Source organism: Rhinichthys klamathensis, unplaced genomic scaffold, assembly GCF_029890125.1.
Source record: "Rhinichthys klamathensis goyatoka isolate OS25496 unplaced genomic scaffold, OSU_Roscu_1.1 h1tg000506l_1, whole genome shotgun sequence".
In the NCBI taxonomy this organism is placed as follows: domain Eukaryota; kingdom Metazoa; phylum Chordata; class Actinopteri; order Cypriniformes; family Leuciscidae; genus Rhinichthys; species Rhinichthys klamathensis.
The window spans coordinates 74,777-97,780 of record NW_026606987.1 but is presented as its reverse complement, the minus strand read 5'-3'; the positions used below and the strand labels follow the sequence as shown (position 1 = coordinate 97,780).

Genomic DNA, 23,004 nt, shown 5'->3' with positions numbered 1-23,004 from the left:
AAGGGCCAAAGACCCACAAATGTTCTTGGCCGTGGTATTCAGTGACAAAACATCGCAGTTTTAGCTGTGAATATGTGGCTGTTCTGATAGCAGATCAAATTTACCTTTTGGACACATTATGGAATGCCAAAAATGCAGGTTGTTTCGATCAAGATTAATTGTTTTAAATCTAATTAAACCAGACCAAGTATGCAATAACTTTACCTAGTTATGGGGGCAGGTAGAAATGATGAGACATGCAGTCGCTTCTGAATCAGATGCCAAGAAAAATACAGTTTTCCTTTTATATGACCAATTGAATGAACAGAGCCTCCTTTAGGAGACTATCCTCCCTTTTAACTATGCCGTCTGCTTACATAGGACTGCTGTTACAATGGATTACACAGATAATTAAATTAGTGATTACTTTTAAATATGTTGTGATATGGTATGCTTAGAATGATGTAATTGCATGGGCTAATATCAGGGAACCTGGAAAGTGAGCTTCATACACACACAAAATGATAAAACAACTGTTCTTCAAAAGCACAGTTGTCGGTACCCAGACAAAAGCTGTTATTTCATCTAAGCAAAGGAACGGCGATTCCCTGTGACAGCGTGATGGATATAAGTAAGCTGCGTATTTACAGAAGCTGATTGCATTTGAAAAAGAAAGAGTTTTCCACCCATCCTTCCTCTTATCTCCGGTCATAAATCACCCCTGCTGGCCTGCATAAATGGGGCTCTTCATAAACTTGGCACAAGCAATTCCATTTTAACCTTTACATGTGGCACTGGTCATACACTCTAAATGCAGACTGTGACCCTCATGACCTTGACCATTCATATTTAATAGTTATTAAAAGCCGGTGGCAATCTAGGCAACAAAAACAGCATCTACTGCACGACAACTAAAATCATTAATGTGTTTTCCATAAGACATGTTCATAGGTAAGATATGCATAAAGATGAGCAGTTGAGGATATGCGCTTCCCGCGTCTTTCCATTTCATCGAATGCTCCATAATTAGTCTTATGGCCATGCTAACCTTTGACTTGGGTCCCCACTGTAAAGGCTTTGCTCTTTGCCCCTAGTCCATTAGACCTGGCTGAAGTATACCTTTATAATTGCCACAGCGACCATCAAATGAACATATGAAAGCATAGTGGGGATGGGTAGAGGAGTCTGGCTGCTAACCTTTTGGCCTCTGGGTCAACATGTGCACCAGATGCTTTTGTCGAGACACTTCATTCTGCCTCTAGCTTTGTACTGTATGGGTCGGCATGTCAGCATTATTGATGGACCCCCGACAAATATTTTATAGTTTGTGTTCGACCTTTGACGTCGGTGGAGCAAAATGACAGCAGACTATGTGTCACCACTGCAAACTACTACATCAGAATAAATGGCTGCAACGGTTGAATGAACCCTGTTTACAGTTTTAACGTTTCTATGATCAGAGATCTGTGCTCTTTTGGTATATTTTAATTTGGCTTCGAAGTACTGAGTTAATAGATGTTTGGTTGCATTCGCTGACCCTTGTAAGAGGCCGTCTTAGTTGTTGTTATTTTGTTCAATGTTACCAAAAGAGCCTGTATAGTATTATGGATCCTGAATGCAGTTTTCCTCCAACCATTCCCCTTAAACAGTGACTCACTGGCAACATCAAAGGCTTCACAAACCCTCAAGTTTCTGCACTTTACAGATATACATAACAAACCATGACAAAAGGATTGTGCCTTGACTTGCTTGTTTGGTTCTAGACGGCTTAAAGGTGTCACTGCGTTCCCATTCCATTTGTTCTTTTTGTTTTTCTTCTGTATGAAATATTGTTGTGTGTATTACAGTACTCCGACACTGTCCACATTATGTGTAGTAGCTTGACGCTAACTTTCTATACTTTGGTCTGGCTATCTCAGCACACCAGGCAGGCAAAAAAAGAGAAAAAGAACAACGAAATCCCTCAGCTAGCCACCCTCCCCTTTAGCACCGTTAGCCTCTTCATAACACAGACCCAGGCTTATGCTGAAGCACTGTGATTAAGATAAGCCCAACCGCAGCTGGACAATTACCTGACAACTAACCTTTTCTGGAGCCACTTAAGGATGTAAGGACCCCTGAGAACTGTTGTTTTTTCAAGAGGAACACAGCTCTTGACAGCAAGGAGCCTGGGAAGAGGCTAGCAATGAGTTAGTATCATAGCTGAGATTACCTTATTTCACCCACAGCATCAGTGTTGAAGGACTTTGTTTCTAGACAGAGCTGAAAGGGCATTAGGATTGATTTGGTCTGTGTGGGGGGGGGGGGGGGGGGGTCTGCTGAGTGTTTACACTGCAGTGCCTTCAGTGGAAGGACAGTAAGTAATTCTGCTCAAACAAACAGAGATGGAGACCTCAAACCCGAATGAGTACATCTTTTAAAAAATGGCAAATGGTATTGGATGCGTGTATTCATATCAAACTTTTATGAAATCAACCCTGGTATAACTGAAATGTAATTTCAGGGGTTTTTTTTCTCTTTTTCATTTAGACACGTTCAAATTGTGTATGCATGCAAGGTGTTGAACTGGTCATTCAAGACTTGATGGGAGAAGAACCACCGTAATTTTATTTTAAAAGTAAGACTTTATTGTCTTGTAAGCATAAATTACTGGACTGCAAATATAATGTTGAAATATCTTTACTTTGTTCTTAAATGTCCTTACCATGGTATAAAGAAGAAAGAGAGAGAGAGCGAGCGAGAGAGAGTCTTTAACTCGAGAAACTAGTGTGTAATATTACAGGCTTTTTCTGTAGCCCGCAATGCTAAGGTCATGGGTTTGGGAAAGCAAGAACTGATAAAAATGTTAATGTGTACCTTGAAGGCAATGTCTGCCAAATGCATACATATAAATGTAACAAAGCAATGCATTTTCACTTGAAAATATTCAAACACAGGCCATTTTAGGTGGGGTGATGTAATATCGGTTACTTGTTTTTATGAGGTGAATTACAGCACTTAAGCTCATGTGACCCAAACCTGAAGTGACCATTTCAAGGTGTATAATTCCCTACTGGAAATTAGAAGTATTGCACTCAGAACGTTTCTAAACTAAAGATTTGGAACCACCACTTTACTGAGGATGCACATCAGATTGATTTTGTTTGTGTGTGTTTGTGCATGTTATGTGTTCTGGGCCCTTTAGAGTCCACACAGAGAGTCCTGGCCAGAGCTCCACACACTCTCTCATCTTCTGCCCAGCCGTGCAACATCACAACGACAGCCCCAGTGCTAGCAAACACAGTCAGGGGTGAGTGTTTATAGGCTACATTTGTTAGGGTTCTCACTGTGGTGCTTAAATATGATACCCATATGTTCCACTAATGCACAGAAACTGTTGCTTGGTAGGATGGTGTTGTAAACATCTCGGAGGTCACTCGTTCCTGTGATTGGCCGAGGCAAAGCGCACATAACCTGCACAGCCAGACAGTCGGTCATTACCAATCCATTCTGAGCTGTGAGTGGGGGACGTAAGTATTCAAGACTTATGGCTTTGTTCAAGTGGAGCGCGAGCTTTCTCCTGGGGTTAATGCCCGCTGTGAATGCGGCTGTCAGAATCGAGCTTCTCTCTGGTTTACGCTCGTGAGGCAAAGTCAGGGGTTATTTGCTGCTATTTTTACAAGAAACGGGTTGATTTGTCTTAGGCCATTACCGTCTATTATGGCCGGGAGTCTCCGGGAAGGAGGTGGGAAGCAGCAAACGCTGGCATTCTGCCTAAAGAGAAATCAATGAAACAAATTAATCCTTCGCAGGCCGCACTGACACAGTAATCCATCATTCAGGGGTGCTTTTACACACCGAATCAGGGAGCCAGGGCTGAGGGAGAGAGCCCCAAGGGATCGCTCGCTCGCTCGCACACACATACACACAAGGCAAGACATGAACAGTCTGGTGGCACCCGCCACACAGCTGCAATCCCGCAGCCCAATGTCTAAAGGGAAAGAGATGAAAGACGTAGCATTTTATAATGGTCATTGCACGGAACATGTTCCAAGGTCGCGTCATAGTCGACTGTCTGTGGTGTTTACTGTCTTGATTGTCGGCGACACCACCTAAACGCCAGTAAAGAAGGCACTGACAGACATGGTAGATGAAGGAGAGCCAAAAAGTAGAGAAAGAATACGACAGAGGGGCATTGAGATTTCTTTTCCACCCACCACATCATGTGGTGTCGCTTTGTTCAGAAAGCTAAACATTCACTCACATTGTTCCAGTGATCAGGCACTGTGATGCAGCAGTGCATTTCCTTGGAGACCTGCTTCCTGAAGCAGAGCAAGTGTCATCATCAACAAAATAAGGAAAACGATAGGGGGGGAAACACCATTATAACCACATTTAAAGATTAACATTATATATAATCTCATCTTCCAGCACCCAATCTCTAAATTAACACAAAAATATATTTAAAAACAAAAATACTATGATACAGTATGTGCAAATGTGGCATTGTGGAGTAACCGACCAATAAGAGAACAACGTCAATGATAGCACATGATAGGGTCATGTGATCTGCTCTGGGAAACATCTCTGTCCTTTGAGAGCTGTACACAATAATACTCCAGATAAAGCATGTGATTTCAGACAAAGAGAAACACAGGAAATGAGAAACAGAAGAAAAGGTGTTAATATGCACATATGCAAAATAATTTATTTGGAGGCATTCAGATATGTCAAACTTCAACACTGGTCAGAGATCATATATATTCTGCACATTAAATAAATACATAGAGGATTACTGCTCTAAATGTAATATTTACAATATAGTATGGCATACTTTATTAGTTGTTTTGCACTTTTGGTGCTGCTACACATGTAAACCCCAGGGAGTGGTGCACATAAATAAGGCAGAACCAGCTCTTCAAGGTAATGATGGAATTCCACTTACCTTTAAGCTTTTTCTTATAGATGACTAGCAATATGGGGATATTTCAGGACAAGAGGAAGGAGGTCAAAAACACTGAATATATAGCCAATCAATATATTTTGTGATTGTGGCATGAGGCGGCAGAAGTTACATATTATTTCCATGTTTCCATGTAAAAACATATTGTTTGTGATCTGCAGAGAATGCTCTGTTGCAAACATTCATAATCATTTAAAGCAGAAAACATGTGGTTTAAAATCAAATAAATCCAGCAAATTAGGAACATATGTTGACTTGTTTGTAGTTTGTTTCATCAGTCAATTGATAATACCTCAATAAACATATTGGCAGATAGGGTTCACCGCATATGTTGCAACTGACAACCCTGTCCTTGTAAGAAAAAATAAAATCTGACACTTTCATGGCAAAAAACATCATTGTGTTTTCAGACATTGGATGAAATAATTAATACAGTATGAGATGATCCCTAATATTGCATGCAGGTGTCATAATTAATGAATGGATCATCTCACATATATGTAAAAAGAGTCTGGAAGTTTATGAGCATTACAATACGATGACTAGATCTATGTATATGGATTCCTTTGTTCATTGTCCCAAGTGTTCCTCTAATTAGCTATACAGCCAAATAAATAAGTTTGTCATCATGTAACCTAACAAATTTGTTTCATTTGGTAACATAAATCAATTGGTAACAAAAATATATTCATTTGACTAGATTAAACTGATGACATTATGGTTACATCTAAAAAATAGGTCAGGTAAGGGAGACAGAAATTTATATTTTTAGTTGTTTATATTTTTCAAAAATTGAAACTGTGACTAACTTACAAAAAAAATCCTGCTATTGAAAATGTAACTGCTAATAATTAATCATGTAAACTAGTTTCCTTTTTCGTAATCCTTTTCATACAATGAATAATTAAGAAAACTCGCACAGAAATGTGTGAGTTTGCATTCTCTCATTCTTTCTTTGTCATTTTCGTTTATCTCTATCTTTCGGTTTTGTTTTGCAGTCCCTCCTTTCGCTTGTGTCTCTTGCTTATATGATGCGCCTAATTTTGTGCTCAGAGGTCAGGGAGTTTATTGCTGACTGGAATTTAAGATCTGCAGGATGTTCAATTCACTGAAGGAAAACATACACAGCTTTCCATGCAGGAAGTCCCTCACTAACTGCTGTCCTAACCATGGGGTGGAGAGGCACATTTGGAGTGCCACAGCTGTCTGTAATCGGTCCTCTTTCACTTTCAAAAACATGCTTTTTTTCACAGATTTTTAAATAAGAGCTCTGGTAACCTGACTATATTTATCCAAAGATGATGTTTTATGAGGTAAAGAGATTGCTTTGAGGAATGTGTGTTCATGGCATCATGGCTGCATTCTTTTCCTTTGCTGACAGATAGAACTGATAGAAGGACACTGCAAGAGTAATACGTGTAAACAGAGATGCAGGTGCTGTTTTTACATTCTATTGTGTAAGTGTGTGTATGTTCAAGTATATTCCAACCCTGATCATGTGTTTTTCCACCTAAAGCATGCAGATATCTCATAGCTGCCCGTCTTTGAGAATCTGAAAAAGAAAAACAGAAAAAAAAGACAATGCTTATTGAGAGTGTGCAACTGTCCCGTTTAGCTGAAAGTTCACTGAGCACTTTCTTAAAAGAGAAGCAGAGAGAGAGACACAGTCAGATTCTAAGGTTATGTCTAATGTCTATTGCCTTCATGTAGCGATTTCTAGGAAATGTATAGAGGAGTATATTCTTCATTGACATCTGCAACTATCTATTGCTAGCTTATTGACATATTCTGATGAAGAGGGACAAAAAGAGTGACAAACCGAGGCAAAGGAAAATACAGGGACGAGTTGTTTTTGGTGACCAAACTGCCTATTTGAATGCCTTTGACACTGAATCAACATGCACCAATGCTAATTTTCTATATATTGTAATCATTACGTTCACAACTTGTAATGAGCTAATTGTTTCTGCCTTAAATTAATACATGCTGTGTTAGCTATCTAACATCATGTATTAATGTATTAAATGTATATGTACATTTCTAAAAAATACACTACTTGGACACAGTCACCTCTGATAGATCACTCTAAATTGTAATGTAGACGCACACTTTTTTTAAAAGCTGCTTTGAAACTATTGTGAAAAGCGCTATTCAAATAAATGTGAATTGAAAGTGGACATGACAGTAGCAGTGTTCAAAACCTAATATTTAGTCAGTTAATTGATCAAAAACAATATGATAGAAACGATGAGGGAACTTTTTGCTTAGTGACAGGAAAGACATGTAGGTAAATCATGAGTGTTGCTCTGATTCCTGATTCAGGTTTCGTTGTTTAAATCCATAGGCCTGAGCTGAAAACTGTGACTGAGGATGCTTGACATTGTTGAACATATGACTGAGGGCTACTAGGAGTGAGACTAAACAGATTACCAGTATGATATGCATTGTTTACATAGATACACTACACCACGCCCTATACAATTAGTTGGAGGATTATGGATATTATGAATTCTGACAAAACAAAATACATCTTCAGCAAATCTATAGTGTCTGATGACTGAAGGGAGAAAATGTAAGTGACTTCTGTTCTGTTGTTTCATTATATTATGCAAATGATGTGATAAGGAAGCTATTATTGGTTGATATATTTGTTTGTCACACTTTGTTTTCTATGAATCTGAGCAGAAACCTATCTGTCACATGATCGATCATTGTGTAAGAGACAATATTGGACATTGGTGACAAAAATGATATCTACTTGGTTTGGCTTTGTAGGGAACTAAAGTTGCTCTTGGCAGACAGGAAGTAAGATCATACTTAGATGGGTTCTGTTCCTCAAACTATACAAACAAATTGGCAGATTGGCAGAAACCTATAAATAATGTACATTAAAATAATAATGAAATGGTGCACATGATAATGATACACTGACAGTACTATGAGTCAAAAATAGTTAATAATAATGGTAACACTTTACAATAAGGTTTCATTAGTTAGCATTAGTTAACTACTTCAGTTACAAACGAACAATACTTCTACAGCATTTATTAATCTTAGTTCATCTTAATTTCAACATTTGCTAATGCATTATTAAAACCAAAAGTTGTATTTGTTACCATTAGTCAATGCACTGTGAACTAACATGAACAAACAATAAACAACTGTATTTTTATTAACTAACATTAACAAAGATAAATAAAACAAATGTATTGCTCGTTGTTAGTTCATGTTAGTTAATACATTAACTAATGGTAACAAATGAAACCTTATTTTAGTGTTAGCATAATAAAAGTGTTACCATACCATAACTTGGAAAAGAACCATAATGTTACAATAGCTAGTTTGTGCACACACCTATACACACGTGTTCTGTTTACTCTGTTTAGATTTGATTTTTCTTGTAATGTACCTTGTATAATACGTTTAGATTTTATTTTTCTTGTAATGTACCTTGTATAATATGTAAGTGCTCTAAGCTCCTGTAAACAAGAACATACCTTTTATGTGTCGGTGCATATTCAAAGACAGAAGCTCTTTCTGATTTTGATCATCATTTTTTTCTCTCTCTTAGTTCTGTTTTCTCGCAGGAAGTCATCAGGTGCCATCGTTTATTAGCTATTTAAGCAACTTTGCTCTTAAATAAAGACACATAATTCACTCAGAAAGTCTCCTGACTATACACAGCTGTTCTGGACACTGATGGGGGGAAAGATTTCTGAACCCAGTGAGTCATCAATTTAGCTGCCCGTTTTTAGCTCTAGATAGCCTCAAACAACCTGCTAGTATTTGCCTTAAAACCCTAATGTGACTAACTACTCAGCAAAGTGAAAATTACTCACAAACCCAATTTATTTTACCTTATGAGTCAACATTGCTCCATAGAACTGTTGCTTTCACTATAAGGAGAAGCAGGTCGGCTGTTTTCTTTATTTCTAACTGATACTGTAAAATATAGCTACATGTTGATACTTCAAGCTGCATGTTTGACGGTATAAGGGAGATTACTTTTTCGTATTTTAAAGTTTACTTTAGAGAATGTTAACTTATAGCTTGGGGACATTTGGAGATGTACTCAATCCAAGAAATTATTGATAAAGCAAATTTTATTTTTTGACAAGATTTTTTTAAGGGTTAATGTTAATCTAATTTAGTAAACCTGCATGTTTGAGCTATTGCTTATGATCTTTTCTCACATCTCCTTCTATCACTGAACCTCTGACAACTCAAAATGCCTGAGGTGTGTGTGTGTGTGGGGGGGGGGGGGGGGGGGCATATAGCCTAATATTTCTAGCCAATCTTAATCATATTTACCATTAGACAACGGCAAAGCATTTAGTTTGAGTGAAACTGAAAATTATATTTGAAAAGTCAGACATTAGGTGTCTTTATCTGTAGTCGTCCTGCACGTGTACATTATCACCCTTTTTAAAGCAATTAATCTCGTCTGTCTTCCAGCGTGGATGTGCCTAAGACAGACGAAATTCCAATTAAATTCCCTCTGCGGGTCGGTTTAAACAGACCATTATAAATATGCGAGGTGACTCTACCTCACACAACAAAAGCTCTCCCCCTCAAATACAGTCGCTTATCGTTGCTCTTCTCTGCTAAGAAGACTTCCGCTCGTGTGCTTATTTAGGATTTGCTCTTGTTCGGACATTCATTGTGAAACCATAACAAAATCCGATGACAAAAGGTTTAAGCAGATAAAAGTAGGGTGGACATCTGGTTTCTCGGCAATCTCTATGGTTATAAATTACATTGGGGTGTAGGATACTTTTTGTGTTGAATTCCTAACTAACTTAACCCCTTGTTTCCTAAAACACCTTGCACTAACAACGTTAAATAGGATAATAGATCTGGATTTATATAGGCCTATTTTAGAAAAATGGCTTGCTTTTTATGTTACAGTATAGGCTAGGCCTATACGACTATTTTCAATCATATACCACAACGCAATACACGACTGGGCTGGTTGCAGGCCGGTATACGCTCTTATCGTTAGTAGCCTAACTAACGTCCGTAGCCTACTTTTACAGACAAACAAGCTGCAAGCACATATACACCTCAGAACTTTAGTGCAACGTTTACAGGAGCAGTCAGGTGCAAACGTGCTTAAGTAAGGCATTGACTTTCTCCAATATGTCGAAGAGTTGGCCTCTCCAAAACGAAGAGTGTGAAACTGCCTAAAGTGGAAATTGCGCGTCATCTTGTGCAGGTGTTGAAGTTATTAATAATTACAGAATTTAGTCAAATAAAGGATTATGGCTTTGGTAAGATAATATTTTAATATCGATGCTAACTTCATACTGTAGATGTTAATGAAAATAATAAAATATTTATTCATTTATTTTGTTTATTAAAAATATTTTAGGAGCACATGTTGTCTTCTGACATCAATATTCTGCATAAAACATAATCCCTGCATAAAGTTATACCGTGTAGTCTGCAAGTAGCCTAAATCCAGACCTATCACGTGACATGCGCACACAGTTAAGTGCCGCTTTCAATGCGATTTTTACACACTTTTTTCCAGGGTGTATGGTAGCCTATAGCTACAATGAATTTGAAAATTATCAAAAGTTGTAATATTGTTTATTAAATGTCCCATTGGCTCTGACGACCTAAAAACAAGATAAAAGTTTAAAAATATATAATAAAAAAGATCATTTTAAATTCACGTAAAGAAGCTGAGTGGTTGTTATTGAGACTTTCTTTAAAACGCTTAAGTTCTATTTATGTAGCGATGCTTTTGAGAAAACATGCCCGAGAGATTAAAGTAGCCTACTTACGTGCACCTGACGTTTTACCTCTGCTTCCTTCTGCTTTTGCTTCGGGAAATCCAGCCCTTATATTGTGTTTGCTAAAAACTAATTTAAGTAGCCTAACACCTAGACAAGTCGACGCCTACAGGTTTACTATCATTACAAATATTTATTTTTAATTAATTATTTTAAGACTTTTATGAATTCTGTCTGTGCTGTTAAGTTTCTTCCCATGTCTAATGTATGAGATGGAGCTCCTTAAGGATTTGCTGACAACATACGATACGTGTACTTTAGTATCATTGTTGTGGTTTGCATGCCTTTTGAGGGAATGTCAGAAGCGCAAGTTAGCCTAATTATGGGTCTTGGCTCGTTTTAACTGCTAACGGATTTATGATCTTGGTCTATGAGGCCATCCAAGGCAATTAGTACATAAGCTCTAAATAGATGATGGTTTGTGAGCAATAAAGCCATTACCTCCAGCATAAACTGACAGTCTCTCTAACTAAACTCCTACCACAAGCTTAGAAAGAAAAAAATTCCCCCATTGTGGACAATTACAGTCAACTCGATTTTATAATTAATTCGGAATTTGACAATGCATTTAGTTTTGTGGGCCACTTAAAAATCTATAAGCTGTAAAAAATAATAGGCCTATTTTCCTACCTGTTTTTCTTCATCCCCCGTGACGGCCACCGTAATCATCCTATAGGCTATCAACAGAGCCCCACACTGGCAGTAAGATGATTCGCCTGTTTATGTGCGTTGTAAATAAAGAGATGTTAAAGTAGGCCTATATATATATATATATATATATATATATAATCTGATTTTTTTTTTTTTATCTACATAGCTTTAGTTGGTCAGCTGACCCAAGATGTAAAGTGACTGCCATGCTGTTTATGACGCCTTTATAGGCAATATTCAGCTAAATCTTCAAGCATGAAACACAAACGGGTGGGGGGAATGCTGAAGTGATTTTGTGCGAAACATTAATGAGTACGTCTTTTAAATAGCCCATGCAGTAATATTAAGTGGCGTAGTTTAAGATATTTTCCACAACTCTCCCCACTACCCTTTCCATTAAGAGCGATTAGATGATGTCCATTGAAAGTTGCTGATCCATAGAGAAAATGGCAGTGGATAAAAGGCGATTTCAAGTGACCTTCTCGTCCCTTTCACACCAATCTGAGCCCCCAAATAGTTAGGGATCAAATTGAACAAAAGCCCCCTCCTCTTCCCTTTCAACTCACTACTACTCAAAGTGACAAAAACCCACCATCGCATTAGAGAGGCGCGCAACGTGTTTAAAAACTGAGATTACAGAGAGCAAAATATAACCAACTAGAACAAAATGTCTCTCTTAACACACGTTTTCTTCAATGCAACACTCACAACGTAGATAACTTTAAAACTATACCATAAGCAAATGCTTCCCATAATGGTTATCACATTTAAATTATCCGCAATTTTAACTGAAACGCGTTGTGTAACTTGCAATGCAGAGATCCTCTACTTTGATGAAAGTTTTGATAAATTGCTTTGTTGATTAATTTTTTTTTTATCTGTATTTGTTCAAGTTTATATTTCTGTCATGCATTTTTTTTCTAGTAGGCTATATATGCCTATATATTTAAACCTACATATTATACTTTTGTATGTAATGATTACTGACATTATAAAACTGCTCATGACAGGCCTGGTATCAAGCAACAGACGATTCAGATATGTCTTTAGTACAAATGATTCAGTCATTGTGATACACAAGCAATTCAGTTTCAAGGGAAGCTTTATTTGATCTGTATACGGAGAGGTAAAAACTACAAACCTAACTCTTTAGTGTGTTTTAAGTTCAGATGTTTACTGTAAAAACTGTAAATGTAAGTAAACAAAAATTATACAATTTATTCTGTTTTCAATGGGACTTTGGATAAAAGTAACATCATAGGTGTCTGATAAAATAAGGAAAGTTGTATCCGTGCGCTGTCTTTAGAGTTTATAGCATCTAACCCGAGCGTATTTACATTCGTGCTCCCTTGGTAGGAGGTCCGCCATTCGTGGGATTTTATTACTCGAGCAGCTCTTAGGGTTCATGCATTAGATTAGACTAAACGGTAGCCTATATGTTGTTTATTGCTATTTTGAACGAGTTTGCACGGTCATTAAGAAATATAACGCTATATTACAAATTGTATGAGGTGCTGTAAAACGATTAATTATCATCATCATTATTATTATTATTAATATTGTCATCATCATCATCACACATCAAAACATTGCAGCATAAAGACGCATCTCTTCGACCATCGTTGATTTCAATAGATAACATAACTTAGTCATATGATTATGATTATCTAATTTTATTTTATTATTTTATAATGATAATTATCCTTTATATTGCCATTTGAAACATTGTAACTAACTTCTTGAACATTGTTTTGCACTTTATTTTACTTACTTTCTATCGATAAAACGTGCATTACAAACTCATGACTAACAAGAGCTTTTTGATGAGTACACGGCCTAACGCTATATTTCTATATAAATAGGCACACACACACACACACACACATATTTATATATATATATATATATATATATATATATATATATATGGGATCACACACACACACACACACACACACACACACACACACACACACACACACACATATATATATATATATATATATATAATGATCCCCAAAAAAAGATGTAAGATTTATATAGTGAAATGTGCTCTCTGTCTTTAATTGTGCCATAATTGCCTTTAAGTATGTTGATAACTCATTTTTCATTTAATGAGAGAAAAAAAAACAATCCTTTAAGGCAGATATATAGGCTACATTTATACTTCTTTCATTAGTTTTTTTGCTTCTTATCAAAATGGTTTAATTTTTTATGAACACGCGTCAGCCCTACTTTATTCTGAACATGTCTATCTTATAATCGTCCTTTTAATCCGTTGACATTATCACTTAGACAAACAGACTGCTATCGATCTTCCCATTACGAGATCATACAAGACGAATAACACAGGTGAAAAGGCGTTTCTTAAAGTCAAACGTTCAGTCATGTTCAGCGTTACTACAACGTTAGAGTTTTTTTGTTTTGTTTTTAAGAGTAGGTAGGCTAGTGCAAGTGATCGATAGAATTCTGTCCACCGATCTCCCGTGGTCTGTATCCGCATTGCTTTCACCTGACAGTCTCACGTTCTTAATTTCATGAGTATTTGAGGTTTTAGTTTGATACAAGTTTGCGTATACATTGCGAGATATTTAAATGAATTTCACCAAAAAAAATCTGGGATTGCATAAATTGATAAAAAGTACTTGCCTTTCAAATATGGACCAAACTGAGAAACCGCCGATCCCAAAGTATGATACCCACCAGTCGCTGGGGCGCTCGCACTTTGAATGTCCAAGTGTCCACTTTACCATTTCTTCAATACTGTTTTCATGCGTGCCTTGTGTTCCCATTCGCTGTCCCTCTCCCTCTCTCCCCTCTCGCTCTCTTCCCTGTCTGTGGAGTAAAACCTTGATGGTACACTTAAAGAAGTTTCTCTTTGTTCCTTTTAATCTTATTCGTTTCACCTTTGCAAAGAACAGAGGACAGCAGCATGCGTTTCTGCGGATCGGTGTGAGGAGAGACGGAGGAAGCTCCGCGGTCGAGTTGAAAATAGGCTACCTATTTGTAAGGGTTTCGTAAACGGACGGATGTCGGTGTTTGCCTCCTCTTAACTTCTTTCGCACAGTTTTGGACTTGATGCAGAGTTAATATATAGCAGAGTTCTGGTGAAATAGTTTGTCATGATAAAAGTTACTAAGAGGTTTAATTAACTAATAGCCTGCCTGCTTAATTTGCTTTTAAAGATCTCAGTTATGTCAACTGGCAATGACCAAAACTTGTTTCTCCGTAAAACTAATTATTTCTAAGTACAGGCATTGCTAAATAAAACAGGCTTAATGATTATCAAGTTCCACTAGGTCATGAAGATTCATGATCAAAGTAAGACTTTGAAATAATCATATAGCCTAAGTGTCATAAATACATCAATAAAATTAAAATCTGATAAGTTCATCCCACGGCGTAATTTGTCTCTGAACTACATTTAGGAACATGCAAAAAAAAAAGACAATAAATTACTCATTTTTATGTCGCTGTAATTGTCTACTGTACGCTAGATGGCAGCCCGATCCAGACATTATAAGCCTGTACAGCGCAGCCTTCGGCATTCATGCACAAAAAGCCGGTTTCCATGCGCATTATAGTCTACAAAAAACTTCCATCGTTGATAATCTGTTAAAACACACTGAACGATGGATTTTTATACTTTCGAATATCATAATAGTCTGATTCCTCTTTTGTGCCCTGGCTGGCTTGATCTGTTTCCTATCACTGCTAAAGCATTCCATTATACTGATATCTTTCTAGTCAAACTATAGTCATCACGAGTCCCAATACGTTTTTTTCATTTATTTATTTGATCGTTTTACTGAGATATGCTTAAGTGACGCGTGAAAATCTGCTTTATGCATTGATACGCAGTTTCCAATCAGTATTGTTCTGTCAAATTACGTAAAATGTCAATGGGACCTTCATAGTTCAAATCTGGACGTTGCGATGGGTATTTTTGTAATTAAGACTACAGCTTTGAAGACAATACTTTCAACTTTGTGAGGCTCGCACCAGTTCTCTCTGCCTCACATGCATTTGTTTATATTTCACGTGCGCGTATAGTTCGCTTATTGCTTTCATCCCGCTTTTAGCCGCTTCTTTCTGGGGTTTCTTCCTCTTTTTGTGACAATAGACGGTCCATTCTAATCGGGTTTCAAAGTAAATAGCCGCGCAGGGGCGAGCGCAATGTAAATTGTGCTTGTCAGAGCCCTCAGTCGTAGGTAGCGAGGAGCGAGGACTCTAACCAATGGAGTGAAGGAGGCTTGGCTAACCTTAGCCTCCCATTTTCTCTCTCCCCCCCGATGCAGGGTTCTGACCAGTCAGTCGCCTTTGATTATCAGTTGCCAGCAGCCCCTCTCTTGGCTCCTTGACACGAGCACCATATAAGGCGCAGCGATCTCCATAGAAACGTGTCAGTTTCAATAGTAGTGTCAAAGTTCACTATATACAGACATTCGCGCAGATCTCCGTTTCGGAAACATTGCTCCGCTGGTACTCCCGTTAAAACGCATTCTTTTTTTGAGTCTCTGCTCCTTACATATTCCATTAGTTGGGTTTTTTTTCTTCTTCTTTTTATCGTTGCTCTGTTCCTACTGGAGAGGTGAAACTACATAGGCACTCGGGCGACGTTGTTTTTTTTTTTCTTTCGTCGGACCAGATGAGCTTTATTCATGAACATAGATAGAGAAATCCGTTCTTCAGTGTTTCCTCCTCTTCAACCGCGAAGACGGAGAGAGGAGCAAGGAAGAAAAAAGAGGGGAATTTATTTTGCACAGCACTTTGGATCTCCGGTCCACCAGAAAGCTATTATTTTTGCTTCAACGTGAAGAATTTTTATTGCGGTATTTTTTAAGAAAACTGATTTTCTTTTTTATTGCGTCTGGGATCGCTTTCTCTATACACGATTGGGTTCCCGAATGGCTGTCTGCAATTTACCTTGGAACTGGCCTCCCGACAATTGCATATCCTGATCGGGTGCCTTTCTATCGACTGCGGTATTTTGAATGTATTGATCATTTTCTGCTTCTACTTTTTTCCCTATGAGATTGAGTGCTCCGATTTGAATTCGCGCTGCCGTTCGTTCAAGATTTCCCTTTTCCCTGCTCCGATATCCGAGCGACCAGTTCGCTTGAAAGCACTTTTCGGGCCCGAGATATGGCAATGGTAGTTAGCGTATGGCGAGATCCGCAGGAAGACGTGGCCGGAGGACCTCCGAGCGGCCCCAATCCAGCAGCTCAGCCGGCAAGGGAGCAACAGCAGGCGGCGTCAGCGGCACCACACACTCCGCAGACTCCCAGTCAGCCAGGACCCCCGTCCACACCGGGGACGGCTGGCGACAAGGGCAGCCAGAATTCTGGACAGAGTCAGCAGCATATAGAATGTGTTGTTTGCGGGGACAAATCGAGCGGCAAGCACTATGGTCAATTCACCTGCGAAGGATGCAAAAGTTTCTTCAAGAGGAGTGTCCGAAGGAACTTAACATATACATGTCGTGCCAACAGGAACTGTCCTATTGACCAGCACCATCGTAATCAGTGCCAATATTGTCGGCTGAAGAAATGTTTAAAAGTGGGCATGCGGCGGGAAGGTGAATATATTTTTCTAAACGCAACACTCTATTGCTACACACATGTTTTTTGTTCAGAGCCAGTTACGTAAAGCTCGCACATATACAAGCGCGAAATAAATTCGCTTTGATTGCTTACTAAAGAGTGTCAGAGGGCGCGTACAAGCAGTAGTAAATCCGCTCGCATAGGCAAGAGCAGCATGCATCTAAGTGATATTGTTCACATGGATAGGTAAGCATCATATGCACCCTTTCAACTCAGCCAATTACATGATATATTAAAGTCACCTATGAGCACTGTATGTGTGTAAAAGAGAGAAAGAGAAGGATAAAGTGTGTGTGTGTGTGTGTGTGTGTGTGTGTGTTTGTGCGCGCGCGTGCGTGCTGAAAGACTGTACAAGCCTACCGAAAAGACTACTACACGCACTAACCACTTATTGTACACCTAAATGAAATAAGGGGCTATAGTTTTATCTTTGAAAATAAGATGTGCATCTGTTTTTACGCCGTAGCTTTGAGTAAGCGTTTAGAGGCCTGTCTGTCCCCTCTCAGCCTAAGCTGTATGCGAACAATGGCCTATGCAAGTCTACTCTTAATAACTGAGCAGAACGAAACTGCTATTAAGGACCTCTAAATTGTCTTAAAATAAGAAATAGTTCAACGTAAGATAATGCCTATATATAGGCCTATATATATATATATATGCTTTTTGTTGTTATCAATAATAAAAACAAAGTCTTCGTGCTCGGTTGTGGATAAAAAAATAAATCTGATTGAAAGTTAGTATATCTTAAACATTAAATTGCCTGTAAACTTATTACTACACACAAATCTATGTATATTACAGGCAAAGTAGGCCTAATATTGGAGTGTATATTGGTAACAAGAAAGAGGCTGCTGGAATTGAACTAGTTCTGAGTAGTCGAGATTTAAGCTCGATCCTCGTCCACACTGTTTACAACATGCAAATCAAACAAACACATAAACAATTGTGTTCGTGTGTACGTGTGTGTGAAGACAAAAAAAACGAGAAAAAGCTAGAGAGTGTTTGTATGTCTTCATAGAAGTCCATAAACAAAGCTAAACATCGCCGCCATAGGTTAGCATATGAATTCAAGGACCATTTGAAATTATTTTTTTTCCCCCGAAACGCAGTGCCAAATAGTTTGTAATTTAGTTGTATTTTCGTAGATGTTAAACAGCAGTCCAGACTACTCATGCACTCGAAGTAAAGCTTCCACATGATGTTTCACAGTTTTAGATGTACATTTCCTCTCCCTTTCTTTCTTTTTGTCAGCGGTTCAGCGAGGAAGAATGCCTCCAACCCAACCGAACCCGGGCCAGTACGCGCTAACGAACGGGGATCCTCTGAATGGTCATTGCTATCTCTCCGGATACATCTCGTTACTACTTCGGGCAGAGCCTTATCCTACGTCTCGCTATGGCAGCCAGTGCATGCAGCCCAATAATATTATGGGGATCGAGAACATCTGTGAGCTTGCGGCTCGTCTGCTCTTCAGTGCTGTGGAATGGGCGAGGAACATCCCTTTCTTTCCAGACCTGCAGATCACCGACCAGGTGTCCCTGCTCAGACTGACATGGAGCGAGTTATTTGTGCTAAACGCGGCTCAGTGCTCCATGCCCCTACATGTGGCCCCACTGCTTGCCGCTGCCGGCCTGCACGCCTCGCCTATGTCGGCGGATCGCGTCGTGGCCTTCATGGATCACATTCGTATCTTCCAGGAACAAGTCGAGAAGCTCAAAGCACTGCACGTCGATTCTGCAGAATACAGCTGCATTAAGGCAATAGTGCTCTTCACATCAGGTGAGTGTGTGAGACGAGGCCTACTTACAGACATAAGGGGGCAATGCAATACGGGGTGGCTAAGCTTCGGCATCGAAGCTTCACTAGTGGGCCTCAAGCTGGCTTTGTGCTGTAAAATCTATTTAGCGCACAAGTGCTAGACATATTTAAAATGTATTCACAATATTTAATATTTAATGTAATACAAAGTGTAATATAGGCCTATTATTGTAGTCCACCGATAATATTATTTTGTAATATTAGTGGAGGCTGACAATAAAGCATAAATTCAATTTATGAGATTGAATATGCATTTCACATTAATTCTATGTTTTTGGAAAATATTTAGGCCAATATTTGTTCAATCAAGTGTAAATCTCATTCAGAATATCTCTCTTAAATATGCTCAACCACTGTTCACAGTTGTACAGGATGCCACAGTGTACATACACAAATATACATCTGGGGCCCTCTCTGTTGAGAAAAGGTTGCTATTATTAACAATTGCTTTTAAGCTAGGGTTGCCTAATATTTAAAAAATATATTTATTATAGGCTTCGCAGAAATATCCGTCAGACTGGTGTTAGTCAATTTAATGATCGGTTAATTTGCCAAATAGTAAAAAAAAAAAAAAAAAAAAACTATAACAATTTTACTAAACCATTGATCGACACCAACTTGCCCTCACACCTCTAGCATCGTAAAATTAAATATGTTTATAATATATTAGTTTTTTTTTTTTCTGAGCAACAAACGATAATAACACTCTTCAGGTTTCCGCGCACTGTTGTTTCTGATATTATAACAACGTAATTGTATTATGTGCATATTTTATGTCTTAATTAAGGTGATTTGATCTTCGTATGCTAAAATATAAATGAAATGTTATGAATAATATCAACTTTAATATTTTTTTAGCAGTTGGAAATACAATATAAGTCAATACAACTACTCTATACCTTTAAACGTCTTTGATTGTTGAGCAAAGGTGCAGGGCAGGCTTACACACACACACATATATATATATATACACACATACATACACACACACACATATATATATGAACAAAACGTGTCTAAAACGAGACTATAGCTTACTGAAATGTTCTGTAGTGTAGCCATGAAATGTGTAGTCTGTTTCCCCTAAGGTGAAAATAAGATGAGGCGTTCAAGTTAAAGTAGGCCACGGTTCGGTTTACACTTTGTGTATTGCCTTAATTTTCAGAAATATGCGTTAGGGTTGATTAGCATATGTAAAGCATGCCAAAAATTTAAAAACATTTGTTGATGTTTTGAACATCTAATCTTTGCCACCGAAATGTAACGTTATAGGCTATTTGTTTCTCAATGACGTCAGTCTCACACAGAACGTTCCTTGCCATTCTTAACAATGAATTACAAAGCACTCAGATATTTGGGTCTGGACTATGTAACGTTTCAAAACAACTTCTAGACACTTCGGTAAATCAGGTTTTCCTTATTCGGAAGACTTGAAAGCAATAGGCCTATGTTTCGATAATAATTAGTAGGCTATATCTTCTGATTTGTTACCAGACCGAAGTGCTGCATAACATTTTGAACATATAGTCATATGTTTTACGTGATGGATTAACAATTCATAATGCGCCCCTTGGTTTTGTATCTTCTCGAGTTCTTTCTTATTAAGTGTAAATCGTTAAGTAAACTATTAACAAAAGCATCCCTACACATACGAAACACAATATTGTAGGCTATTTTGCTGAATTGTCTCTGTTTTTATAGCAGTGCTTTCTGCACATGTTGGCTGTAGCGGAAAGTGGCCCATGAGGTCACATTACTGAGAGATTTTAGCAAGGACTTAGCACAGTTCAGAAGTTCAGAAGGTTATTATTTGACCGCAGTGTGTTTTCGTCCAGTCCAATTAAGATCAGTCGCCGAGGCACGTTCCACACAACGCCGTTACACTTTAAGTCGTAAATTCAACAAGACGTAAACTCTTCTTTTGAATAGGCCTATCTTCAACAGAGCCGCCATGTTAGAATGCTGACAAAATGCGTATTGGCCTGGCGATAGTGTTCAAGAGAAAGGACGTTTGGCTGAACTGATTCTAGCAGTCCCAGTGTTTGAGCTATGTGTTTAGGCTACTTCATTGGCGTTTATTGCAAACATGTTTGACGTAATGTCATTAATTGACATACACTATTGACCCAGAGCAGTTTTCTGTAAAATACATGTCCTTTTCGTAAATTTAGGCGATTGTGTCCTCAGGCAAGTCCACGGTAATAAATGTGATTGCTTCCAGCGGCCTTGCCTCCTCATTCAAACTCACAGCAGAGGCAACTGCTGGTACAGGGATTCGCACGAGAAATGACTCGGTAGCATCTGGAAAGCAATTAGGTTATAATTCGGTTATTACCATGCCAAATTCTCTTTCAAATATGTAGCTGGATATTTCCATGTTTGACGCCTTCTCCGTCCTCTTCAGTCAAGCTTACTATGCACCCTCGTCCTTACGAACACTTTGTTTAGTCTGATTTGTGAGCGCGCATGTGGTATGTCCCCTACAACGCAGGGAATACGTTCTGTTACTCTTGAGGGATTGCGCAGTCGTATTGTTTATTTATATTACAGGCAGCCTCATACGCTGCGTGATGCATGATGTTGGGCTCGTGTTTGTTCATCTCACTTTGTCAACAACACGTAATGCTGATGCTGAATGATAACCTGGGCCTATTTTCTGTGCTGTGTTTTGTCTACTCAGACGCTTGCGGCCTGTCAGATGCTGCACACATCGAGAGCCTGCAAGAGAAGTCTCAGTGCGCCCTGGAGGAGTACGTGAGGAGCCAGTACCCGAACCAGCCCAGTCGCTTTGGCAAGCTTTTGCTGCGACTGCCTTCTCTCCGCACTGTCTCTTCGTCAGTAATTGAACAGCTGTTCTTCGTTCGCTTGGTAGGTAAAACTCCCATTGAAACCCTCATCAGGGATATGTTATTATCCGGGAGCAGCTTCAACTGGCCCTACATGTCCATTCAATGATCCGAATGAGCGAGTGAGACAAAAAGACTAAAGGACCAAAATTCTGCAAGCCCTTTCAAGAAGACTATATATATAGGACCTAATTTCTGACCACTTAGGAAGACACTCTTTTTTGTCTTCTGGGACCGAAATGGAATATGTAATGTACAAAGATTAAAGAACTGGACGTACTCCCGTGCAAATCCATCGCCGTCATCAAGAACACTCTCCATTTTGTAAAATAGTCTTTATTTTCATTTTCTTTTGTTTTTGTTTTTGTTTTGTAAAGAACAAAATACGTACAATTAAAATGAAGAACATCATATGCGCAGTAAATGAGCAAGACTTAGCGGGAAAGAAATTTCCAAGCAATTATAAGAAATGTCCTGTGTCTATGTATCTCTGTTTTGTATTTTTTCTGGTTCTAAACCAGTTTTTTTCTGTGATTCTATACTAATGATTTTTTATATAACCTTTTGCTTCTTATAATGAGTGCGATATATGTTGTTGAAGATATGTTCTCCAAGAATTAAAATTGAAGTGAGAATTTAAAAATAAAGAAAAACATTAGACAAATAAGACACAGTCTAATCGCAATGACAATTTCACTGATGGTTGAACCTTCCCCCCCCCACTTGATGCTATGGACATGCAACTTCGGCAAAATCTGACCTCATGGACATTTTGAAGGAGAGGACACCGGTGAAACTTTTTCTTGGTCGTATGTGTGTGCGAGTGTGTGTGTTGAGTCAATCATCAGTCAGAGATAAAAGACATGAAAAGTCAAAAGCACTTTTAATATATCGTTTTCAAATACATTTTGTTTGTTTCGTCTTGATATTTCCGCTATTTCTTTTTTATTGGATGTTGCCTTTCATTTTTTGCTCAATCCATGATATGCCTGTGCAGAAGGGTCGCGTGAAGTTGTGTGATGGTGACTATACTATTAAAAAGGAAATAGGCAACACTTGTCTCGCTCTCAGCAAATTCAATGTCCTTCATGCTATTAATGAGCTTTTTGGGGTGTGCTTTTACATGCATGCATATTTTTGTTTGGTAAGGAAGGCCAAAAAGCACAGGTTTGTTTCATCTAAACGTTTTAATACGCTGACCAGTATGTTGACGCAAAATTTCAACCCCGTCAAGAAGAGTTTTGAAATACTGTAAAACCTCTATAGAATACCACATATGTCACAAATGCAAGCATTCGAATACTTTTGGTGGCATATTTATTCTCTGTGCGGGTTTTGGGGAGCACGTGCGTTTTATAGCCTATGAT

At 38.4% G+C, this 23,004-nt stretch overlaps 1 protein-coding gene and 1 long non-coding RNA gene across 2 annotated transcripts; one reads left to right on the top strand and one right to left on the bottom strand.

Moving 5' to 3' along the window:
- Positions 1-5,753: 5,753 nt before the first annotated feature.
- On the bottom strand, positions 5,754-11,466 carry LOC130072809 (uncharacterized). The gene is made up of 2 exons (XR_008804175.1): positions 11,350-11,466; positions 5,754-6,473 (listed from the first exon to the last, which is right to left on the bottom strand). It is a non-coding gene; the product is annotated as an uncharacterized LOC130072809 (long non-coding RNA).
- Positions 11,467-15,536: 4,070 nt separating this feature from the next.
- On the top strand, positions 15,537-22,692 carry nr2f1a (nuclear receptor subfamily 2, group F, member 1a). The gene is made up of 3 exons (XM_056238071.1): positions 15,537-16,948; positions 18,225-18,752; positions 21,472-22,692. Exons 1-3 carry the CDS (start codon positions 16,516-16,518, stop codon positions 21,744-21,746), a joined length of 1,236 nt encoding a protein of 411 aa, XP_056094046.1. The 5' UTR covers positions 15,537-16,515; the 3' UTR covers positions 21,747-22,692.
- The last annotated feature ends 312 nt before the right edge of the window (positions 22,693-23,004 follow it).

Excerpts from the sequence above, each read along its gene's own strand:
- nr2f1a (XM_056238071.1), top strand. The coding sequence starts at position 16,516 with ATGGCAATGGTAGTTAGCGTATGGCGAGATCCGCAGGAAGACGTGGCC. Across the intron at positions 16,949-18,224 it reads AGTGGGCATGCGGCGGGAAG|CGGTTCAGCGAGGAAGAATG; the intron begins GTGAATATATTT and ends TCTTTTTGTCAG. Across the intron at positions 18,753-21,471 it reads AATAGTGCTCTTCACATCAG|ACGCTTGCGGCCTGTCAGAT; the intron begins GTGAGTGTGTGA and ends TTGTCTACTCAG.